This window comes from Balaenoptera ricei, chromosome 19, assembly GCF_028023285.1.
Source record: "Balaenoptera ricei isolate mBalRic1 chromosome 19, mBalRic1.hap2, whole genome shotgun sequence".
NCBI classification, from domain to species: domain Eukaryota; kingdom Metazoa; phylum Chordata; class Mammalia; order Artiodactyla; family Balaenopteridae; genus Balaenoptera; species Balaenoptera ricei.
In genome coordinates this window covers 46216452-46240047 of record NC_082657.1, presented here as the reverse complement: position 1 = coordinate 46240047, position 23596 = coordinate 46216452, and the positions used below count along the sequence as shown (strand labels likewise).

Genomic DNA, 23596 nt, shown 5'->3' with positions numbered 1-23596 from the left:
TGTTGAGATGTGGAATGCAGTACTTCACATAAGAAAGCACCATTCCTGGACCCTGTTTTCTGACGCCCAAAAATCAGGCTTCTGGGCCTTGTATTTCAGGCACAATCTTATTGCATTGATAACTAGATCGAGGCGGGAACACGTTACTAGCTGGCCCAGATCTCAGAAATTCTCCCACCATCTCTGATTTTGTTCAGGTGGGCTAAGAGAACCGCTTCCCACGGGCCCTCCTTGCTTACTCACCCATCAGAAGCTGCCACTGAATGGAACTTGTTGTTTGGTTTAGCACACTTCTGAGTTCCCTCTGGATCTCAGGGGAGGAAGTGGAATCTTGCCCAGAGGCCACCGTGTGCACAGAGGCAAGCAGACAGGCGGCCTGAAAACATACATGCCTCCTCCATCACCCTGAGCTGGACTTGCCTCTAAGCAGAGCTGGTCCAGGCCGTATTACAGTCACCATTCTTTGCACTTCACATTTGTCCTTTGGACCATTAAAAAACTAAAACAGCACTCCCTCCTCCCTCCCACCCCATCTTCTCCATTCCCCTTCCCTCCCTTACCCATTGCACTTTTCCCGCTCTGCTTGAGGGCTACGTCACACCTCAGCAAAAGCTAAGCTATACTGCTCTGGCTTCTTCCCGCATCGCCGGGCAATGATGGCCAGATACAACATGAGGAGGGCCACCCAGTAGCAGCCGTACAGGATGGCCCCAGAGACAAGGAAGGCTAGCTCCGTCTCACTGAACAGATCCTGGCAGTAAGCTGTGTAGGCCAGCCCCCCAAGGAGGACTGCCACCCAGATGGACACAGGGATGAGGCCAATGAAGTTCACCACAATGGTTTTTCGACCAGAGGTACCCCAGCCAGACTTGTTGATGGTAGCAATGGCAAAGATCTTGGCTGGCAGGAGGCTGGACATATAGAGAAGGGAGTAGAGTGACATGAAGATCATCTCTGCGTTGCCCCGAAGGAAGCAGGCGTATGTAGCCTTGATAATGCCCACCAGCTGCACTGTCAGCAGGAAGAGAAGAATGTTCCAGATGCGGCCACGGTAGAAAAGCTGTATGACCGTGGCGATAAGGAAGAAGGGGAAGAAACCCGTGACCACTGATTCGTAGGTCATCCAGAGGTGGTGCTTGTGGAACCACAGAGAGTTGTAGAGCCACTCACGGAAGTAAGACTTGCTCCAGCGGGTCTGCTGGTTAAGCCACCGGAGGTACTTGGTGGGGGTCTCTGTGAGGCATTTAGAGCGAGCTGTATACTTAGTCCTGTAGCCGAGACTCAGGACTCGGTTGGTGAGGTGCCGGTCATCCCCAAAGCTGCACTTGCTGCCTAGGAACTTCTGATGGTACCAGTCCTCCAAGAATTGCTGAAGGAGGCTGTTACGGTACATGCCCAAGGGCCCGCTAATGCACTGCACACAGCCAAAGTAGGACTGGCAAGCCCGTTCCACGTTGAAGGCCATCCAGTACCGCACACTGCTCAGGAAGGAGATCCATGAATCGTATTTGTTGAGGATCTGCAAGGGAACCAGAGATGCTGGGCCTCCTTGCCTGAGGACATGAGCCCCAGGAGACAGACACCAGAGACCACGAGGCCTCCCTACACCCCAAGTTCTGGAGCCCATTGCTCCAGTTCCTGGCCGTTGAGTCCTCGCCCAGCCAGAGCTGGGAAACCAGAGGCTCAGAGGAGGCGACCACACCCAGTCACTCTCCCCAGCACCAGCCCCACCTCTCCTCTGTGTCATCTGCACCGACTGTCCCAAAGAAGTTGCTCTAGCAGTCAAAGCCACCTTCAATCTCAGGAGGCAGCCTGTGGTCATGGCCAAGAGAAAGGCTTGAGAAAGAAGCAGACACCCCAGCCACCCATCCTGACCCTTTCTGCAGTTGGAAAGCTTGGGAAGACATGGTATGTTGCCAGCAGTACCCTTGGAAGAAGATCTGACCCTTTATTTGTACCGTACTGCCCGGAGCTCTTCAGTGCAACGTTCCTAAGAGCAAGGGTTTCTCAGGGGTCTAACTTCGGAGTTGCTTGCTGCACCATTGGCCAAAATGGAAGCCCCCTCCAGGATGGATGGCCTCAGAACACTGTGCCCCTCCCAGCAGCATAGGCTCTCTATATACCTGTTAAGTGATTTCTCCCCACTTAAAAGAACAGGAAAGGAGTTGGGTAGCAGGTGAGCCCTTTGATACCATTGAAAACTGTCAAAGAGGAAACACCCCTCCAAAACACTAGGAAGTCAAGATGCCCATTTCCCAAGCATATCCAATTAGATTAAGAAGCAGAAAGAATCCAGACCCCCCCCCCACCAGTAATCCTTGGTTACTTCTTACTTGGACATCTCCCCCGACTCCTCCTACTTGGGGGTCCTCCTCCAGGACTCGAAGCATTTCAATGGTGCAGGCTGGATCCAGCACAGTGTCAGAGTCACACACCTGCAGAGGGAATGCACTGTCAGTCCATTTTGACCTCAGGTCTACACGCACACACACACACACACACACACACACACACACACATAACCCCCTTTCACATGATACACTTCAAGCCACTAACAGAGAAATCTATGCTAAATAGAAGGGGTGAAATGAATAACAAAGGAAAGTAAGAAAACGAGTTCAGGTACCAGGCTTGATAGCCACTAGACCGAGAGAGAGATCTCCGGGAGACTTTCAGTGCTGGGCCCAGAAAGGGAGAAATGCTTAGCACTGGACAAATCTTTAGCCCCTTACAGAGCCAGGCTCCTCAGAAGTGTTCTTAAAATATTTCTCAAAATATTATTTCTCTTCAAAATAATATTTTTTCTTCAAAAAGTCATTGAAATCAGATGACAAGCATTGTGGCTAGACCAGGGCCAGCAGACATTTCTCAGAAGGCCAAGAAATGGCTCCTGCCAGAGGCTACTGCCCAAAGCTTGCTCATAGGATTATTAAGAACAGGGTCTTCCCTGTTTTCAGCCTCTGGCCTCTTAGACAACCAGCCTAAGTGGCGGGTGTGTTTAGCCCAGTCACAGGACCTCTAATGAGGCTGCCAGGCCTTCTGTGTTCTGTTGGCCAAGCCTCCCAGGTCAGAGCACAGCATGGCCAAGGGCTGCTCTCATGTAGATTCTACTCTGGATGGGCCTGGAAGCTGGCACCAGCTACCTCCAATCAGGACCTGGATCAAATCCTGCCCACCTGCCTGCCTTTCCTAGGGAGACTCCTGGTTTATTTCTAACAGGTGGCCTGTTATTGTTATTAGTTGAACCTGGGCTACGAACACTTACCCTGGTGGCTGACTCCTCTGTTTTCTAGAAAATTTAGATGATACAGAAAGCCCAGATAACCACTGAGTAGAGGAATTGGTTTCCTGACCCCTGACAGAGCAAAGAACAGTATCCACAGATAAGCCCAAACCCTGTTCTGCAAAAGCCTAAAATCCTTTTACTAAAGTTGCTGAGACCCCATTAGCCTTCAGGAAGGGGGCTGCCCTCTACACTCCAACCCTATGCTTTCTCTCTCCACGTTGGAAGACTCAGTGGCCATAGACAAGCAGCAGAAGGCAGAGGGGGAACCAGGCAGAGTCATCACAGCCACTCCCTCCTACCTGCACAATGACACATCCTTACAATCCTGGCCCAGACTGGGAAGGCCCCAGGGAGCCTCAGGCCAGACTCCCAGAGCCCCCTCAGCTTATAGGCCAAGCTTCCCAGGGCTGCTGGTCTCAAGACTACTTCCTGCCATGACCCTATCTCATTCCTCACGCTGCTTGGCTTCCCTCACCCCAGGGAGGTCTTTCCAGCTGAGCAAGGTTAGGAAAGATAGAGCTCTTGGCTGCCTGAGTTTCCCCACTGGCTGGAGCAGGGTTATCTCCCGAAGAGAGAAAGACACCTCCAGCAGGGCTCATGAAGACAAGCAGAAACCCAGAGTGTTCAATGACTGGCGCCCAGGGCTGCCCCAGGCAGTGAGCCCAGAGCCGTCAAGAGAAAGGCTGGCTCAGGTGCATGAGCCTATCTGCTGATCCACCAGAGCACAGAGGAAAGGAGGAGGTGTGGTAGAGCAGGTCTGGGGGGATCCTGTGCTTCAAGGGAGTAGATGACAGAGTCACGACAGCTTGAGCACGTGCCACGGCTCAAGGGCTTTTTCTAAATCTTCTGAGTCCCCAGGCAAGTCTCAGAGGCCCCTTGACCCTAGGTGAACTGCAGAATCAAGAACTGTCTCACAGGGCTTCCCAGGTGGCGCAGTGGTTGAGAATCTGCCTGCCAATGCAGGGGACATGGGTTCGAGCCCTGGTCTGGGAAGATCCCACATGCCGCGGAGCGGCTAGGCCCGTGAGCCACAACTACTGAGCCTGCGCATCTGGAGCCTGTGCTCCGCAGCCAGAGAGGCCGCGATAGTGAGAGGCCCGCGCACCGCGATGAAGAGTGGCCCCCACTTGCCGCAACTAGAGAAAGCCCTCGCACAGCAACGAAGACCCAACACAGCAAAAATAAATAAATAAATAAAGAACTGTCTCACATCCCTCCCTCTCCAAGGCTGAGAAGGTCCTTGGGCCTAGGAAGACAGAAAAAGACAAATATGCCAACTCTCACTGCAACTTTCTAAACAGCCAAAAACAAAAAATCTGTGGCAAGCTAATTTTAGGTGGGTACAGTATAGAAAATTTGAATATTGGAGTACGCAACATGCTGTCAGCAAGACTGCTGGCACGTAGGTGGGCTACTGCAGCAGCCGCTATCCATTCAAGCGATAGAGAAGGGCAGGAACAGAGGAGTGGACAGTGGATGCTGGACCAGAAATCTGGGGTCCTGGGTGTCAGTTTCTACTTGGTACTGAAATGCATGACCTTTCATCAGTTTTCTCTAGCTTCTGTTATTTGAAAATTGGAGCAGGGGACTTCCCTGGTGGTGCAGTGGTTAAGAGTCCACCTGCCAATGCAGGGGACATGGGTTCGAGCCTGGTCCGGGAAGATCCCACATGCCGCGGAGCAACTAAGCCCGTGCGCCACAACTACTGAGCCTGCGCTCTAGAGCCCGCGAGCCACAACTACTGAGCCTGAGTGCCACAATAACTGAAGCTGCGCACCTAGAGCCCACGCTCCTCAACAAGAGAAGCCACCACAATGAGAAGCCCGTGCACCACAATGAAGACCCAACACAGCCAACAATAAAATTAGTTAAAAAAAGAAAAAGAAAATTGGAGCAATGTTAACCTTGTCAACATAATAAAATTTCCAGGCTGGTGTCAATGCCTGGTTTGGCTGGAAGCTAGGCAGGGTCTGTTCAGGGTCCTGGCCCTGCCAAGATGGCTGCAGAATCGGGCTGGGGGATGATTCGCACGTGTCCCTCCACCTCACAGATAAGAACTTGACACCGGAAAGAGTTGGACTTTTTAGCCCATAACTAAAACTATTTGAGTGCTTTGGAGCATGTTTTTTTTTTTGCTCTTCCCCACACTTCTTTATGAAGAGGCTCATCCCCATGTTGCCAATATCGAGGCAGTATTGCACAGAGGACAAGGACAGACTGCCGGGGCTCAAATCCTGGCTCTGCACCTTACTGCCATGTGACATTAGGCAAGTTACTTAGCCTCTCTGTGCTTCAGGCTCAGTTTCTGTAAGTGGAAATAATAATAGTACCTATCTCCTAGGAGTATTATGAGGATTAAAAGAACTAAAATGTATGAAGTGCCTACAACAGTGTCTGGTATAAAGTAAATGCTATACACTTTACACTTGTTTGCTATTACTGGGATACCAATCCATAGACCTGCCCAGAGTCACAGAGCTAAGTAACAGCAGAACCAGGATTCCCTCCCAGGTCTTTTTGACCCCAGGACTGCTGTTGAGAACCATGGTGCCTACTGCCTTCTTAAGTGCAGAGGAGGAATGTGCACAACACAAAGGACCTAGACTGGACCTAAAAGTCCCCAGGAGAGTATGCCTGCCTGGCTGGACACATCCACATGTCCACACACACCTAGGGAGGCACGCTTACCTGGATGTAGTCCACTGAATCACCAAGGGCCTTGAAGGCCGTGTACATGACCTCTCGCTTGCCTCCCCACTTCTGCATGATGCACGAGAAGGTGCTGGCCCGCACCACGTTGCGCACGCGGTCCATGCCCTCCTGAAGGCTGGCCTCCGTCTCGCCCTCACCCGCCTCATGGAAGTTGCTGCGCCACACAAAGAAGCCGGCTTGCTCGGTGCCACCTAGCACCTCATGGAAGATGTCCAGCATGTAGGCATCCTCCTGGCGATTGCCATCCACCACCATGACCACCTTGAGGTCGGGGAAGGCGATGCGCTGGGCTGAGCGCAGGCACTTGCGCAAGTAGTCGGGGTCCTCCTGGTATGCAGCAATGCAGAGCGCCACAGAGCGCCGCAGCGGGGAGGGCAGCTTCAGTGGCCGGCCTGCCCGCCGCATGCGCCGGTGCTCCAGGAAGGCAAACAGGCTCTGGATGAGCAGGTGCAGACCCAGGATGGCACCGTACAGCCCGAAGGACAGGTAGTGTTTTTCTGTGTGGATGAACTGGTAGCCTGTCACATAAGCTGCCAGGATGCCACCCAGCACTGCCAGGGCAAACAGGCTGGTGCCCACCACACGCAAGGCTGTTGTCAGCTGCACCGGCATCTGGTGGGAGAAGGTGGGAGATGTGTGTCAGGCGGAGGCAGCATCCCTGGTCAATGGCAGTGGGGGCATTTTCTCTGGGCCTGGCCCAGAACCGGGAAAATGACCCACTAATAAAAACAATGACCATTTATTGAGCATGACTAAGACTGTAGACTCAGAAGCCAGACTACTGGGGTTCAAATCCCAGCTCTGACACTATCTGTGTGACTGTGTTCTACCCCTTAGTTAATTCATCTGTAAAATGTGGGTTGCAGCACTAACTTCCTAGCATCTTTGAGGATTAAATGGGTTACATATGTAAAGCACTTAAAGTAGCATTTATTATTGTTAGACAAACCAAAGCCCGAGAGAGCTGTGTGATACCTAGCTGGTGGCAGAACTGGGATCTGCCTGACCCAAAGCTCTCATAGGCAAGCTTCAGTAGGGGTGAGCCTGAGGCCAGAGGAAGCTCTGAGCACCTGAGGGGCCAGGAAGAGGGAGGGGGGGGGGCAGGGGCAGGTAGGCAGCCTCTACCTGGCCTATACCCACTAGGGGATTACACCAATGAGGCCCATGAAGAAAGTGGGGAAGGAAAAGATAGGAAACAGAGATGCCAGAGGAAAAAAAGAAGGAAACAGCTTCCCTTTCTCAAAACAGCTAAATCGGTAAGAGAAAGTTTCCCTATGTTCTCTGCCTTCTCACCTTTTTCTCATTTATTTGAGAGGCAGGAAAGAAAGGGAAAGCAATCAGGAAAAGCAGACAAGGTAAAGAAGAGGAAATGAGCGCTGGGGTGTGGACGGCCCTCCTGGAAGCCCAGCACTGGGGCACCAGAGGGAACTGCGGCCACCACTGCAGCAGCCTGGGAGGGGTGGCTGCCTGGGAAGCCCCATCGACTTGGTCCTAGCGCCCACGTGGAATCTCCGTCCACGTCCCCCTGCCCTGCCACTCCTGAAAATGCTGCCAGGTTTTGTTTGCAACTAAGTCAGGGCTCCTAGCATCTGCCCAATTGGAAATAGCTTTTTTAATGAAAAGAGCCTAGCACTCGGAACCAGAAGTCTTGTGCTTGAGACACAGCTCTACTACCTCCTGGCTGCCTGACCTTGCCCAAATTCTCTGGGACTTAGCATCCCCCCCAGGAGGGGTTCCAATGGTTTCTTGCTCCATAGGTCTCAGGTAAATCATTTTACTGATTAGTAGCCCTGAAAGACTACCCAAGTGGGGAGGTGGATGGGGATGGGAGAAGGCTGATGAGGCCAGCTCCCTGCCCTCCATTCTGAGGCCTTCTCCCCATCTCCCCTCCTTGCCACCTGCCTGATCTGGAGAATCCTGTTTCCTCCACCACCACCACCACCCACCCTTTGCAGACAATGAGGTCTCACTTCCAAGCTTGCTCCAAGTCTAAGTCTCACTAAACCCAACTCCTGACCCCCACCTCAACATAAACACACTTTCTTGCCGGGGGTCTGTTCCCCTGCCACCTCTCACATAGGAGGGGTAAGGAACACGCAGTTAGTGCCTCAATCAGCCGGAGACTCAGGCCTCAGCATTCCAGCAGCTTCGGTCCGGAAAGTGCTGTTGGCAGCCTCGCCTCTCCGGGAAGCGCGGCCTCCGGGCGCTCTGCCCCGCCGTCCCGGGGAGCCTGCCGCGTACTTCCTCTGCAGGACTCCCGTCCTTCCTTCTCTCCCCCGCCCCCCCAGCCCGCAGCCATCGCACGCGCTTGCGGCCCAGGGGTCCCTAGGCCCTGCATCCACCGCCCAGGAACGCCCCCGCCCCCCTCTAGAGCTCACATGCCATGGGGGCGCTGCGGGCACTACTGCCCGCCTGCGCTCTGGGAAAGGGCAGGGGGCGCCGAGGCCAACCCAGCGACCTGCCGGGCGCTGGCGCCCCACCTCGGTGCAGTGCCGGAGGCGGTGCCCACCAGGTTAACGCAGCCGGGAAGACACTGGCCAGGCTTCTCGCCCACGCCAGAGCCTCGCCTTCTGGCGAAGGCGGTGCCGGCCACACCCACGTGCGGGTTTCCCAAGACCCAGCCTGGAAGGAACGGAAAACCCAAGGAATCAGTCGACCCAGGCCTCACTCATCTCCTCGGGGGCCCCAGCTACCTTGGCAAAGTGTGCCTGCAGACAAAGACGGCGTCCCCGGTGTCGCCGGCCCCCTCCTTTCCCAGGCGGGACACCCTCCTCCCCTGCTCAGGAAGTGGAGACATTACCTCGGCACCCCTACGCCACACAGGACCCAAGAAGGTCCCGCAGCTGGAGACCCCACGTGCAATCAGGCGCTGGTGCGGGGCTCTGCCTCAGGTGGCCCTGCCCAGACAGGGGGCCGTGTCACCCCCAGGCCGGTGGAGGGAGCCTCTTGCCCCCCATACCCTTCGCTCGGAAGGGATCCACGAGAGCTCGGCCCCGGTAGGCTAACGCGCACCCGGCTTCAAGGGCAAGAGGTTGGGGGCGCTCCCTAAGCCCTCCCCCCACCCCCAGAGATGCGGGAAAGAAAAAATCCCCAGACAAGGATGCACGCCGCCAATCTACTCCCAACACTTTGCGGGGCTGCCCAGTCTGCAGCCTCTCCAGCTGACAGGTGCGCCCTGCTGCGGGGCCCACACGCGTCGGGGTGGAAACTTGCGCGCGGGGTAGGGGCTCTTTCCTTTGCGCCCGGCCGCCCTCCCGGCCCCTCCGAGCCCGCAAGGGAAGGGGAGCCCAGGCCGCGGGTACGTGCGGCCGTGGCCCGGCTGACCCGCAGAAACCCGGGCGCCGAGCATCTCGGTGCCTGGACAGGTGCGAACCCCTGGGCGGGCCTGGGGCAGGGAGAGACTCCAGCCAGCCTCGTGCCCCTCACCGTCGCCCGCCTCCCAATCCATTCACAAAACAGGAGCCACAAGGGAGGAAGGGAGGAAGGGAGGAGAGGCTGAAGAAGGAGGATGGAGGAAGAAAGGGAGGAGGGGTCAGCGGGGAGGGGGCTGCAGGAACGGGAGCCGGGAAGCTTGGAGATGCCGCAGCCCTCAGCCCGCCTGCCGGCGCTGGACGCCGCGCCCGCACGGCCCTGGGAGCCGGCGGGGTCCGCGGGGCTCAGCAAGAGGCACCCCTGGAGCCCGGCGCGCCCGGGTACCCCGCGCAACCCGCCCCTCCGAGGCAGCCCGCCGGCCGGCCGGCCGGGCCTGCGCTCACCGTGCCGCCGGCTGCCCGCGCTCCGGTGCTCAGCAGGCCCGCGGCGGCTCCATGCCCCTCCTCCCGCTCCTCGCCGCCGCGCCTCGCTCCACCGTGCGCCGCCGCCACCGCGCGCTCCGACTGAAGAGCTCCGGCCCCGCCGAGCCGCCTTTAAGTACCGAGCGCGTCCCCGCCGGGAGAGGCGCCCTCCTCCGGCCCTGGGGCCGGGAAAGTTGGGGAGAGTGGGAGGGCTCCCCCGAGGGCCACGAGGTAGCACCTCCTTCCCGGTTCGGCCGGAGGTAGCCCCACGCGGCCGGCGGGCGGTGGGACGCAGGGTCCCGAGTGCACGCGGCTACTCCAGTTCGCAAAGACTCAAGAGTCTCCGCACCCTCCGAAACTGGGTTCCCCAACCGGGGCCGAAAGCCGAGCTCCTCCGCGCTCGTTCCGGGACCAACTAACTGCCCAGGGGGAGGTGGTCATTGTGCTCAACCTAGAACCTGAAGCGTAGTTAACTTCAGTATAACCCATAAGGGTTTCCAAAATTGTGACTCTCAGTTGCCCCTCCTCTGCAAAGCAGGCGAGCGGGTAGAAATCCCTCGACTGCTGCACGCGAAGGGACTGTGCGCTGTATAGGGTACTCCCTAAAGCCCAGACCCCAGAACCCTCCTGCCGGCAAAAAAAAAAAAAAAAAGGCGCAGAAGAGAATACTTGTTAAATACAAAAAGACTGGTCAAAGGTGTTAACAATTGTGAAATTGTGACAAGCTTAACTTTGAATCCCGCAGTGGGGCGCTGATGACTTTAAACGCTTTTTCAAAAGCTGCAATGGTTTTCCAAGAACCTTGGAAGTTCCGGTGTCCTAAAGCCAAAACCAACTCTCCTCTCCTTTTTACACCTTTATTTCCGACATCCATGACCTCCTATATTCCCAACTGATCTCATCACCAGAGGTTTCCAAGCTCCCAAAAGCTGGTGCTAGACTTGGGTGAGGTGAGGTCGCATGGGGTTGGGGGGAGGTGGGGAGTTCTTAGCAGAGGAAGTTAGTTTAGAACCAGCTGAACACGCTGGGTTTCTAAATCTCAGAAAATCTTGGAGGTATTATAATTGAAGACTAGTAAAAAACAAATTTACATATCTTCCAGATACACCTGGGACAATTTCCATCACTTTTTCCAAGCTGCAACAAATTTATAGGAACCTGAGTTGCAATCTGTAAGCTGCTCCTCTCAGAAGTCTTAGGGGCTCACCCTGACTCACTCTGGGCCACAGAGCTCACCCCTCAGTCCCCCAGGCAAGCAGAGCCCTGGCACACCTACTCCACCCACCCGCATCTTGTGTTACATAAACCAAATCATTTCTGGCTTTTGCTTGAGAAAATCATCACTAATATGCTACATGGTTTAAACATTCTTTGTGTGCTTTTTAAAACTAGTATTCGCGATGGGAATGTGTTTTGAACCTCAGATGGCCCCTAATAAGAGCAAACAATGCACAGGTGGAGAGAGAAGCCCTTGGTTAAGAGGAGGACTCTGGAGTCAGTTCTGCCACTAGCCGTGTGGCACTAACCTCAGTGTCTTCATCCCAGAAATGGGATTGAGTATCTACTTGACAGGGTTGTCACAAGGATTGAAGCGACTGACTGAGAGTAAGTGCTCAATAAAGGTTAACTGCAGCCAACTTCAACCAGAGAATGGCATCTGCTTGCCGATGCTATGCATTCTACATGCCTATCCCTCCAGGACGTGACACTTGGTGACAGGAAGTTCAGAGATCAGTGTTCATGAAAAATGCCTTGTCTCAATTGCATTACGGACTCCTTGAGCTCTAGGCCACCGCCTCTACATCCAGGGGCATCACAGAGCCTGGAGTTGCCAGAGACTAGAGGAGCTATCTGATTCTACCTCCCACCCAAATTTGCCATCTGCAAAATTTTAGAACAGGGAAAACAAGCAGGGGCTGGGCGGCAACAAAAATGAGTGCATCGGCCTGGTGGGGAGCCCATTTAAAGGAGATGTCCCTTTGAGAGGGAGGGCCCAACGTGGCCAGGTGCTCTGTTGTTGAGAAGCCAGAAATCCAGATTTTTATGTGAAATCTCCTCATATTGAAGTGTTAGCTACTAATTCAAACGTTAAAAAACACTCCACAGGCCAGGCCAAATGTGTCTGTGAGTCAGATCCAACCAACTGGCTGCTTGCAAGTGACCTGTTTAGACGCTCAAGGAATGGAGCAGCCAGTTTGGAAAGGTCCCGTCTGCCCTCAGCAACACAGCAACATGACTTCTTGGGTGCAAGTTTCCTGGGGCTGCTCCAGGATCATCTCATGCCTAGTTAATTTCTAAGGCCCCAAATTTGTCCCACAGGCTTAGTGCCTGTCTCACTCGGCTGGTTCCAGGGAGGTTTATAGGGGGTGCGCTGGTACAGCACAACCTCACTAGTCAGTTAAAACATCCGAAATGAACAGCAGGTCCAGATGCAGTATTATGAGAACAGTAAACAGTCTGCCCATATCAATTGCCTTGGCCCCCTAAATGGCTTCCCCCGGGGAGCAAATTCTCTTTTTCTGGTCTGCAGGGCCAGCAACCTGGTGTTATCAGGCAGCTTGGAGAGCCTTTACCTTTGTGGCCCAGCAGGATTTGCCTGTAATTAACATCCACTTTGCCCTGTCCTATTTGCATTCATCTCTTCAGGGGGAGATGGGTAGGGGAATCCTTAAGGGGCTGATACAATAAAGCTCACGTTTATCTCTGCTTACCACTGGGGATTTAGAAATAGGACTAATTCCATACCCAATTACTTAAAAATGTGAATTCAGAGGTTGCTGAATTGGCTTTTACACAGGTTCCAGAGGGTAAACCTCCTATTCAGCTCTGTAGCAGAAGATTCACGCGGCATTTCAACATTCATTTACCAAACACTGAAGACCTGCTCTGAGCAGAGAAGGATGCTTTGGCACTGCAAAGTCTCAGGCTGGTCCCTGCCATCTAGATGGTTATCCGTTTTGAAGACAAATATACTTGAAAAATTAAGTCACCGTACAAGAAAGTTTATAATTAAATGTTGATGAGAGAATCCAACTGCAAGAGTTTGAAGATTTCGGGAAAGAGATCTCTGTGAGCTGGTATGGGCTGGGCAGAGTTTCATGGAGGACTTGAGCTGACTGTGTAGAGAGACAACAGCATTCTAGACAGGAAACAAAGCTTACGAACAAGAGTAGGTAGAGGAATGGGTGAGGTGTGTTTGAAGGCCAGCAAAGAGAGGTCTGGATGAAACAAGAAATTTACACTGAAGAAGTTGCAATGGTGCCTGCTCTGTAGAAAGTGCCTGATAAAGTCTAGCTGCAGAGAAGAAGGAAGCTAGGGATGGATTCTGGAAGGCCCTGGATGACTGAATAAGGAGTTTGGATTTTATCCAGTAGGTAACAGAGAATACTGAAGATGTCAGAGCAAGGTAGTAAGAGGTTAAAAGTATTGTTTGGGGATGGCTGAGCCAGTGGTGTTTTGGGGTAAGGACTAGGAATGGGGTAGGAGACCTGTAAGGAGGCAGATAAACCACAAAAAAGGGATGAGAAAGGGCAGCTGTGAGAATTGTTGGTGCTGCCCTCAGGAAGTGGAGGTGAGGGCAGGCAGTGCCAACTATCTTGGGCACAAGTGAGAGTACAGGTGGAGGAATAATCAAGGAAACGAGACTTCTACAGTTCGGAGGGTGGAGGGGGCCATTCTCAAAGCTCTGGAGGGTTTGAGATGACTGAAGCTGACAGTACCACAAACATATATTTCACCTTTCAACTAATTTTCAAATCCAAACCCATGAAATACTCAAATACCTTTGTGCCAATAGGAGCCTGCCATTCGATCCTTCTTGTCATCACTCGTGCTTGAAGCTGTGGGACAACCCTGCCAGCCAGTAACCAGGAGTCGCTTTGCTCCGCTGGTAGCCTAGTGAATGACTGGGCGGGGGAGGGGCGGAGGGATGTTCTAGCTCCACAGGCTGCCCCCTCCCCCTCTGACCTCACGCTTTAGTGCTCCACCCTGGCATCCAGCCCACAGCCTCTAGCGAAGCCAAGCAGAATGGGGGATGGCAGCCAAGTCACCGGGTCTCCCCCAACCCCTCCAGTCTTCATCCCATCCACTTCCTCTGGGCTGACCACAATCAAAACCTCTTGAAGGTAATGGAGGTGAATTTAAATTGACCCCCAGAGAGTAGCTGGTTATGCTCCCCAGCTGACCACACAGGCCTCCTCCTCAAGGCAGCCTAATCTACCACACTCGTTCATACATAATTCCAAGTGGAAAGTGTGTGCCTTGACAGCGGCAAGGCAGCTACTACCAAACAAAGTTACCCTTTCATAACTCTTCCCTCTTACCGACAAGTACTCTGTAATCAGTACCATTTCTAGGTGCTACGTTTGAAGAAGCAGGCTTAAGGACTTTTCTGTCCTGCAGTTACAATGGTCAGATTTTAACTCCAGTCTCTCTCCTTGGATAGAAGAGTCATTTTCATTTCAAATTAAAGGGCCTCTGCTCTGCTGGAGGCAGAGCTGCCAGCTCCTACTAAGGGGCTAGGTTCTTTTATGCTGGCTTGAAGGTCAGGATTAGAAGGGCACACAGAACGATAACCAAGTGTCAAGCCAGACCTGGAGATGTTTTCTTGAAATCCTCAACAGGAAAAGCTCTTCCTGGCCATCTTTCCTTCCTCTCCCTCCCCCCAGGTGAATGCAGAAAGAAATCCAGAAGGCGATTTTAAACCATAACCTACCTTCTTGGCAGAATATTGTGCAGCTACTAAATATAATGTAATGTTCGGGAAGAGAATGTAGGAATAGGCAAAAATGCTTATAATGCAATGCTAAGTAAAAAAGGCAGGATACAAAAATTGTCATGTATGAATGACTACATTTACGTTGTTGTTTTCTTTTGAATCCTATGAATTAAAGGGCAGGAGATAAATTCACCCAGATATTAAGATCAGGTTTGTTTGGATGGTAGAACAATGAATTTTTTCTCTTTGCCCTTTTCTCTGTATTCTCCAAACATTCTATAAATAAGTATAATAGTCTTGTAATAAAAAGATTATTTTAAAATGATATGAATTGTAAATTCACAGAATTTCCTTCTCAACTAGCGCTGGGTGGGATACAGCCCATATCATACATGGGCTCATGTGAAAAAGTCTGGCAACCTCAGTCTACTGAGAAAGCAGGAAAGTTGGGAGGGCCAGGATATAGGATCAGTGGTAGCCAAAACTCCAGTACTTTGCTTTATTTAAATCCCTCCCACTGTTCCTTTGAGAAAATTTTTGCAGGGAAGAGGGCAGTATGTAGAGCTGTGCCTGCTCACCCAGCAACTCTGAGTGAATTATAAAAAGACTCCTTCTTCCTTCCTCCTGGCAACACAGCCCAGAGCCAGGGCACCGGCTTGCCTGGCACGGCCCAGCTGGTGTCAGCCCCACTCAGCCCCTTGTCCAGGGTCGCGGTGATCCTGGGGAAGGGAGGCAGGTGCACTAAATGTGGGCTCTAGTAGTACCCTGAAAGGATGCTTTTCCTGAAAAAAAGTATTTCCAAGAATGATGATGTCAACAGCATTGCACTCCTGCCCGGGGAGAGGCTGTCTCCTCTGGGTGCTGTAAACCCACCCCCATGCCAGTACCAGTGGGTATGTCCACACCCACACGTGCATGTAACATACTGTGCACAGAACGGACACACGCATACTTGCTCATTACACAAGCGCACACTCACTTTCCCGGACTTGAGTGGGATGCAATCGCAGCCTACAGCCCCAGTTGCAGGATCAGCAGGAGAAGAACAAAGCCACTTAAGGTAACCTTGTTCCAAATTCATTTGGCTTCGTTACAATAACATCAACCACAGTTCTTAAATGTGCTGGCGCTTCTGCTTCATGTCCTTTTTCTTGATTAAAGACACTGTTAGTCACTGTCACAGAAGAGGTCTGAAGCTGGATCCTCCAAAAAAGCAATTAGAGAAGAGCTGAGGGTAGAGGCAGTTCCCGTCGGCTCCTTCGTGGGGAGAGACCCCCCAAAATATGCCCCACTCTCAGATTCTTGTTAGGATACCCCCCCTAACACACTCACACTCTCTCTCTCTCCCTCCCACTCCCTCTCTCTCTCTCTCTCTCTCTCTCTCTCTCTCTCTCCTGTTTTCTCACCAGATAAGCTAATGTAGTGGTTCTCACGTCTGGCTGCTGCACATTAGACTTTTAAAACCTGGGGAGCTTTTTGAAAAACACTAATGCCTGGACCCTATCCCAGATCGATTTAGTCACAATCACTGGGGGTGAGCCCCAGGCTTGAATTTTTTATTTAATTCCCTAGGAGATTCTATTACACATCCAGCAGTGAGAACACATCCTGAGGATTCTCCTCAGCTGGGTTTGCAAGTGCATTTCTAGCACTGGGAGGACAGCAGACAGACAGCCAGTCCCAGAGGTGAGCTCCAGAGCGTACAAGTATCTGTCCATTTTCCTCCAGCACCATGCCTGCCACACTTGTTTGAATTAAGTGACCTTAAAAACTTAACAATGAACCAATGAGCTATTAAGCCAGAAGGAAAAAAAAGAAAAAGGAGATAAGACGCTGATTTGAGATGGAAATTAGGAGGGAGAGCCAAGGAGAAACAGAGGCAGGCAGACAGGACCAGCTGGGCACGTCACTCCCCAGATCTCCGAATCTACCTGGAATTGGGTTGATATAATCTTTTTGTTGGCAAAGGTGCTGCCTGCTTTTTCCAGAAGAACTGGGGGAAAGCCATGGAGGAGAGAGTTGCCAAAAACAACTAGGATTAGTTTTTGTTTTACAAAGGACAGGACTTCTGCACACTGAGGGCTTTTCCCACCTAGAGGACGGGTTAGGGTAGCGGATCTGGGCTGCTCTCTTTTGGGGCATGGAGTCTCCACGACTCTCTCTCACATGGTCCTGGCCTTGGCCACAGAGAAACACCCACATGGCTGATGCTGGAGCCTTGTTCTTTGCACTCTCTGAACAGCACTGATACAGTTTCTTTGGAAAGTGGCAGGGGGACTCACCCCAGGCCCAGCTCTTCGAAGCATCAGCACCACCATTCTTTTAGTAAAGACAGCCTAATTTCAGGTTGGCCCTTCCCTAAGATTAACATGGTCACCATAGGTTTTGAAGTTTGGAAAGTGGTGTGCGGTCTAATAAAGGGGTGTGTGAATGTGCCCCACCCAGGCACTGTTCTGAGCAGGTTTTAGCTCTTAAGGCAGACAGTGAAGATTAAATTTTACATCATTTAATAAACCACTTAAATGCCCAGTAGCTCTTCCTAGTTCCCCAGCAGAGAGGGTGCTCCTGCAGCTCCGAAGCTGCCCCACAAACTGCCCTCCTCTCGTAATACCAACAATTCTCACCCTCAGCCCCCTTGCATCTCTGAGATGGAGTTAGGTGCTGGCTAACTGGTTCCTATAAGAACTAGCAAATCAGAAGCAAAGACTTCTAGCAAAGTCAGAAGTTTCTCTGCTCTAGTGCACTCACTCGCTTCTCCCTTTTTCTCTTCCCATCTGCAAGAACTTATCTCTCTGGACCTTATTTTTCCCTTCCGCAAAATAGAGCCATTAATTCCAGTCTCATTATTTTCTCTGAAGGAATGGTATGGAATAGAGCTATCAACGTATATATGCGAGAAATACATACACAAGCATTAAAACGATCCATTGTTATCATTCTGAGATACCAAAATCTGAGAACCGAAACCCTGCTTACAGGAGGTAAAAGGGTAAAACAAACAAAAAACAACAAACCTTCAAAGGAGACATTTCTGGGCTCTGACTGGAGTTCATGGGAAGACTTACTACATTTTCTATGTTCCCACACACGACGCGGCAGCTTCAAGGGTCTACTACCTTAGCCACCCCCAGAAAGAAGAATAGGCCTTTCAATGAGCAATTTACAAAAGCTGCCAAAGTACAGGAGCGGGTGGGCTGGGGGGCTTTAGCAAATATCATCTCCGGCTGCTGGGCAAACTACAAGGTCAAAAACAAGATTTATAACAAGTTCTGGTGTTTGAGGTTAGGTTTTGATGTACGTGGACACTATCTGGAGGGAATCGGGGCTGAGGTTTATCTTGACATACATGGTCCATCTGAACAAGCAGGGAACCACTGTCTTTATCCTCACTTATATTAACAGTTTTTTACCACTTGGAAATATAGTGTCTATTGGGTGGTAAAGCACAGTGGCTAAAAGCTCAGCCTTGGGAGCCAGACTGCCTGGGTCCAAATACTGGTTTGGCTACTTCTCACTAACTACGTAATCTGGAGCAAGTAATTAGCCTCTTGTGTGCCTCAGTTTTCCCATCTGTAAAACAGGGATAATAATAATACCTACCTCGGGACTTCCCTGGTGGCGCAGTGGTTAAGAATCCGCCTGCCAGTGCAGGGAACACAGGTTTGAGCCCTGGTCCGGGAAGATCCTACAATGCCTCGGAGCAAGTAAGCCTGTGCGCCACAACTACTGAGCCTGCGCTCTAGAGCCCGTGCTCTGCAACAAGAGAAGCCACCACAATGAGAAGCCCGCTCACTGCAACGAAGAGTAGCCCCCGCTTGACGCAACTAGAGAAAGCCCGCGTGCAGCAACGAAGACCCAACGCAGCCAAAAATAAATAAATAAATAAATAAATTAATTAATTAATAAAAATAATAATACCTACCTCATGGGCCCAGTGTGAGGATTTAGTGGATTAATATATGTCAAGTGTACAGAAGAGCACAATAAGCTCTTTATAGTGTTAACTGATTATGATGTACAGTGATGTAGAGCTACAGCAATCATTCATCCTGGGTTTTACAGGATGAACCTGATACTTTAAGGGGCCGTCAGACCCGATGTCCTGAGTCTGGTGTGGAAACCGTGGTCATTATCCTGGGGACACCTCAAACCCCATGAGAAGGCATACCCTAACACTCAGGACGGAGTCTCAGAGCTGAGAGCCTAGTCAGAGCTCTTTTGAATACACCTGCTGGAGCTCAGGATTTCTCTCCAGGACGAGTACTCGTAGCTGGACTTTGGCTGCCGGTGAGCATACTTGCAAAGTGGTATTGTGCCCCTACCGGTGGTTTTGATACACAGAAAACTCCATCCCCTGAAGATTTCCTGGGCCTGAATTATTTAGAGAATGGTGTTAACACTTTGCTGTGGTGACTGAACCTGCACTGCATGGCTATTAAAGCAGTGTCAGCTGAGGATGGCGGAACGTAGATCGGCACAAGTGTGTTGCTGGAAGGAACACTGAAAATGTTCATATCTTCTGGATCCAGCCTTCCAACCTCTTAGGACTTATCCTATAGAAACACTTCAGTATGCAAAGAGTTATGCTTGAGAATCATTGAAGAATCATTGGAACTTAGAAATAATTCAACTGACCATCAAGAGGCAAATGCTTAAAGCAGCTGTGGCTCATCTATACAATGGAAGACACGCCACATCACAGGGGAGAGGGGGCTGTAAGTACTGAGTGTCTCCAAGGTATGTGACTAAAAAAAAAATCTATGGGACACTCTTTATGGTGACAATCCCATTTTTGTTTTTGAAAGCAGTAATGTATATTCCTGTTCATTTGGGAAAAGGATGAAAGGAAGGAAAGATCTGGAGGGATATACACCCAACTGCTGGTCAGTGGTAACCTTGGGGTAGGAGTGGAGGTGAGATTGTGCGAATTCTTCTTTGTTACATATACTTTAAATTTGTTATTAATTCATAAAACATATAATCTGCGCGCGCGTGCACACACACACACACACACATGCACGCACACAGCCAGGGCATTTGTACCTGAGGGCTCTGCCGCTCCTCAGCACCCTGAGGGCAGGGGGCCAGCACAGGGTCGGCATCCCTCAGCTCGTGTCAGCGGAGTTCCAATGACTGCTTCGTGGGACCCACATGCCGGGGCTCCTGTGTGTATATGAGCTCCGGAGTGCTTCCCAAACTGTGCTCTAGTTGAAAGGGCTTTGCTGCTATACTAATTTTGCGGGGAGAGGCTCCATAGGATTCAAGAGATGTTCAAAAGAGTCTGCCTCAAGCCCCCCAGGAGACTTGGGCCAAATTCCGCCAAAAGGGAATAACAATAGTTTGCCTCTCTGTTCCACAATGTTGTTGTATCATACAAGTTCATGGGTAAAAAACGACCTTCCAAACTAAAGGAAACACAGAGTAACTGATCTTGCTATTCTATGCCCCCAGGGACTGCAGAGTGTCATGGGGGTGGGGGCAGGTAATACCTGAGCCTCCTGGGAGTACGGACCTACTTGAGTCAGCATGAAGAACACTGGGGAGGGACAACAGGGATGACCCTTCAAATAAGTGGGTGCAGCCCCTTCCAGGGCTGATGGTGCAGGTCTGCGCCGCCTCTACACCTGCTGGCAGGCACGGGGTACGCTGAGCACAGCCCTGAGCCCCGCCAACAGGGAAGAGTGCAGCAGCCGGTGTTCTAAGAAGACAACTCCCCAACCCCCAAGTGGCCAGTCAGCTCCGAGGAGAGTGGCGCGTGGAAGTGAGGTGCCGCGCGCACCGCAGGGAGGCTGCCGCGTGTGACTGCAGAAGCTCTGTGGCTGCAGAACTCGCTGGAGGACACAGCAGAGCCCTTAGAGGTCACGCCTGCTGCTGTCCAGGGGGCAGTGGAAGAAGACCACCCCCCACGCCCCCGTCGTGGTCAGGGCAGAGTGGCTTGCCTCCCACAGCCCACCCTGGAACTCAGCTCCCGTTTTGACTCTCTCCCTTGCCACCGAAATTCCAGCTGCGCTTTTGGATTTCTGTGCAAAGAGACTCCAGAAGCCAATCTGGTTTTGTACAGGTCAGGTGAATCATCCCCCAACCAACTGATCAACTTTCACGTGTCTTGGCCATCCCTCCACTGCAGGTGGCAGGCAAGGCTCCCTTCACGCACAGCCTCACAGACAAAGGGATGGAGCAGAGCAGGGACGGAGGCCAGACCAACCCGCCTGCTGTCCTCTTTCTTCCGGGGCCAACGAGGGGAAACGGCTGCTGCCAAAGAAGGGGTTGGTGGAAGGGGATGGGGCTCACCGCTTCCAAACTGAGAAAAAACTGTGGTTGGATGTGAACTCCTTCTGGCTCAATATATTTCCCATTTTATAGCTTTTATCATCTTGGCCTCAAAGCACTTTCCAAAAACAAGCTGAAGGGGCTTCAGGTGGAAACAGGTCTGTGGCTGCCCCCTCACTCCGAGCGGTGCACAGGCTCCACACTGCTCGGCACGTCGCCCCCTGCGCCCCCTGCGCTCCACTTCCCGCCCGCTCGCCGGGCTCCGCAGCGCTGCCCCTCCTCTCTCACCTCCGGGCCCTGGCACTTGCCACTCCCTCTGCCTGGACCGCTCTTCCCTCAAGTACCTTCATGGCCGCTCCTTCACCTCCTTCTGATCCTTACTCAAACTTCAACTTCTCAGTGAGGGCTGCTCTGGACAACTTATCCAAACTCACAGCTCTCACCCCATACACTCCTCACCCCTCCTTCCCGACTTGATTTTTCCCTAGAGCATTTATCACCATTTGATAGCCTGCTTTATTCTTTATCTTACTTGTTGCCTGTCTCCTCCTGCTACAACGTAAGCTTCCCCTGAAGGTAAGCATTTTGTTCACTGCAGTGTTCTCCGCACCTGGTGCAGCGTCTGGCACATAGTAGGTGCTCAACAAATTGTTGTCGTTGTCTGTGATTTGCTTTCCTACCCTCCTGGTCCCTGGTCAGCCCTTAAACGTGGATGGGTCGGCAGAGCCATAGGAAAGTGAAGGAATGGAGAAGAGAGGTGAAGAAAGAAGAATATGAAAATATGGAAAAGTATGTGTTTGGAGAGATGATAAGGAGCAAAGTGCAAGTTAAGAGATTTTTGATTAAATAACAGAAAGTGTGCAGAAGGGTAAGTTTGTGCCAAGGAGGAAGGACAAAACAGCAGAGAGGGAAACTCTCCAGAATGTCCAGTAAGTCTAACCTGATCAACCAGTCGACACTTGGGCAGAGAGCCTGGGGTATGGCTGCAGCCACAGCTTTGGGCCCCTGCCTGTCTCTTGCCACAGTGCCATCCTCTGGAGACCAAGGGAGATGTGCCGGTGGCCTAGAAGAGGAGGAAGAAGCAGGGAAGGGAAGGGGGGCAAGTAAAAGACCAATGAGTGATACAGGGGGCGTGGGACAGACTGCTATGCAGTGGAGGGGACTGGAGGTGCGAGGCCAGGAGAGCTTCTGCGGCAGAGACACAGGGAGGAGACCGGAGGAGCAGCAGGAGAAGGTGGCCTCACAGGGAGACGAGACGGGCGGAGTCGGGAGGCAAGCACAGGACGCCGCTGTCACACACAGCCAGACACACCTCACGGGCCTGTGCAGGAAAGTGGCACTATTGCTCCTGCCATCTGCCCCTGGAGTTCTGTGCCTTTTTCTTTTTTTTAAGTTTTGCGTTTTTATTATCGTAAAGCTCTCAATTCTCAAGCTCTTTCTCAAGGATGGAGACATATATAGATATAGATATCTATATATCTATATACATAAACATGGGAGATTATTTTACAATTTGGTAATTTTTAATATTTTGGTCATATCTGGTGTTTAGAAGGGTTACATTAAGGTATCCTCCCCTTGAGTTTGGTAACAAGGACAGAAAAGGTCACTCTCTGAAACTGAATCCATCAAAATCAATAAAGAACAGATGCTTTTAGCCAGTTGCCAAATAATTCAAATTAAGAGGCAATTTATAAATGGAGATAAGGGGACCAGAATGCTTTGTGAGGCGCTCCCTAGACTAGGTGTTTAGAGAGTGTCTCAGTCTAATCAAGTTGATCAATTAGGATATGTCCTCAGAACTGAAATACATTTAATGCAAATAAAGTAAGTTAAACCAACCGTCTAACATACCTAATCTGATTATCTTAAGTGGGTTTTATGAGGTTTAGTTAGAGGAAGGCCATGAAATAAAAACTTTTAGTGTATATCCAGCTGGTCCAAAGGAGATTCTTCTCTGATTTGAAAGCCCAGTCCTGATTTTCTAGACATCCTTGATTTGGAGAATGGAATAATCCAGCTACCTTAGCTGAACGGAAATATTCCTTGAAAACACCTGACTGCCTTTGTTCACTGCTCTCTAGGCTAACCTGGGGGCCATAGCTGTCTGTGAGCTGGCCTCTTTAAAGGGATGCTCATCACAAAGGTTCTAAGCTAAGGACGCGTCTGTAATCTGGCCAGAAGAAAATAGCCTGATGTTAACTGACAAGTGGGCCTGCTTGTAGACAGTCCTTCAGTCACCTGAGAGTTTTGGGAAATTGTGTTTTGGTTCTGCTAGGCCTGGTCACCAGAGAGTGGGGATAGAACCCTGTGATAAAATTCAGCCCTGCAGAGCTGAGGACTGGTTAAGGACTCTGGGTTAGCCTCACCAAGGTGTTGACGACTGGGAGGGGTTGTCTGAAGCAATCATCCAGTATGTCCTCTTTGTCTTCTCTTTTAGCTGCAATCAAAATTCAGTAGCCAAAATATATAAATAGATAAAAAGACGTCTAGAGTGCTACGTGTGAAATGACTTCAGTAAAACTGGCATCAGGTCACCAATACACAATGCACTTTCCAACAGGCATTTAGTACGAACGCATTGTCTAAGCATTCCTCTTTCTCAAGGAGCAGAAGACTGAAGGTGGGATATAAACTCTCTCATCTGAGATGTTTGTGGCTTTTTTCTCCTATAATCAGGGCAACTCTGTGCTAACAGTAGCAGAGGGAGTGAAAGAAAATGGCCTGGGAGGGCAAACACAGCACTTACCTTTCTTCTCTGGAAGATTCAAGCAGCTTGATTCTCTTTTCTGGAGATCAAATCCTCAGCGCCATAGCTTTCCATCTCAAAAGCAGAAG

General features: G+C 51.3%; 1 protein-coding gene across 2 annotated transcripts; it reads right to left on the bottom strand.

Moving 5' to 3' along the window:
* Positions 1–571: 571 nt before the first annotated feature.
* Positions 572–23583, bottom strand: HAS3 (hyaluronan synthase 3). Of its 2 annotated transcripts, XM_059905488.1 has the most exons (6): positions 23508–23583; positions 23128–23198; positions 18089–18312; positions 5975–6610; positions 2334–2435; positions 572–1519 (listed from the first exon to the last, which is right to left on the bottom strand). In XM_059905488.1, exons 4-6 carry the CDS (start codon positions 6608–6610, stop codon positions 596–598), a joined length of 1662 nt encoding a protein of 553 aa, XP_059761471.1. In that variant the 5' UTR covers positions 18089–18312; positions 23128–23198; positions 23508–23583; the 3' UTR covers positions 572–595. The 2 variants fall into 2 exon arrangements, with proteins under 2 accessions (XP_059761471.1, XP_059761472.1); XM_059905489.1 differs by lacking the exons at positions 23128–23198; positions 23508–23583 and adding an exon at positions 19532–20997 and having other exon boundaries at positions 18089–18241.
* Positions 23584–23596: the final 13 nt, after the last annotated feature.

Excerpts from the sequence above, each read along its gene's own strand:
- HAS3 (XM_059905488.1), bottom strand. The coding sequence starts at position 6,610 with ATGCCGGTGCAGCTGACAACAGCCTTGCGTGTGGTGGGCACCAGCCTG. Across the intron at positions 2,436-5,974 it reads ATTCAGTGGACTACATCCAG|GTGTGTGACTCTGACACTGT; the intron begins GTAAGCGTGCCT and ends TTCCCTCTGCAG. Across the intron at positions 1,520-2,333 it reads GAGTCGGGGGAGATGTCCAA|ATCCTCAACAAATACGATTC; the intron begins GTAAGAAGTAAC and ends GTTCCCTTGCAG.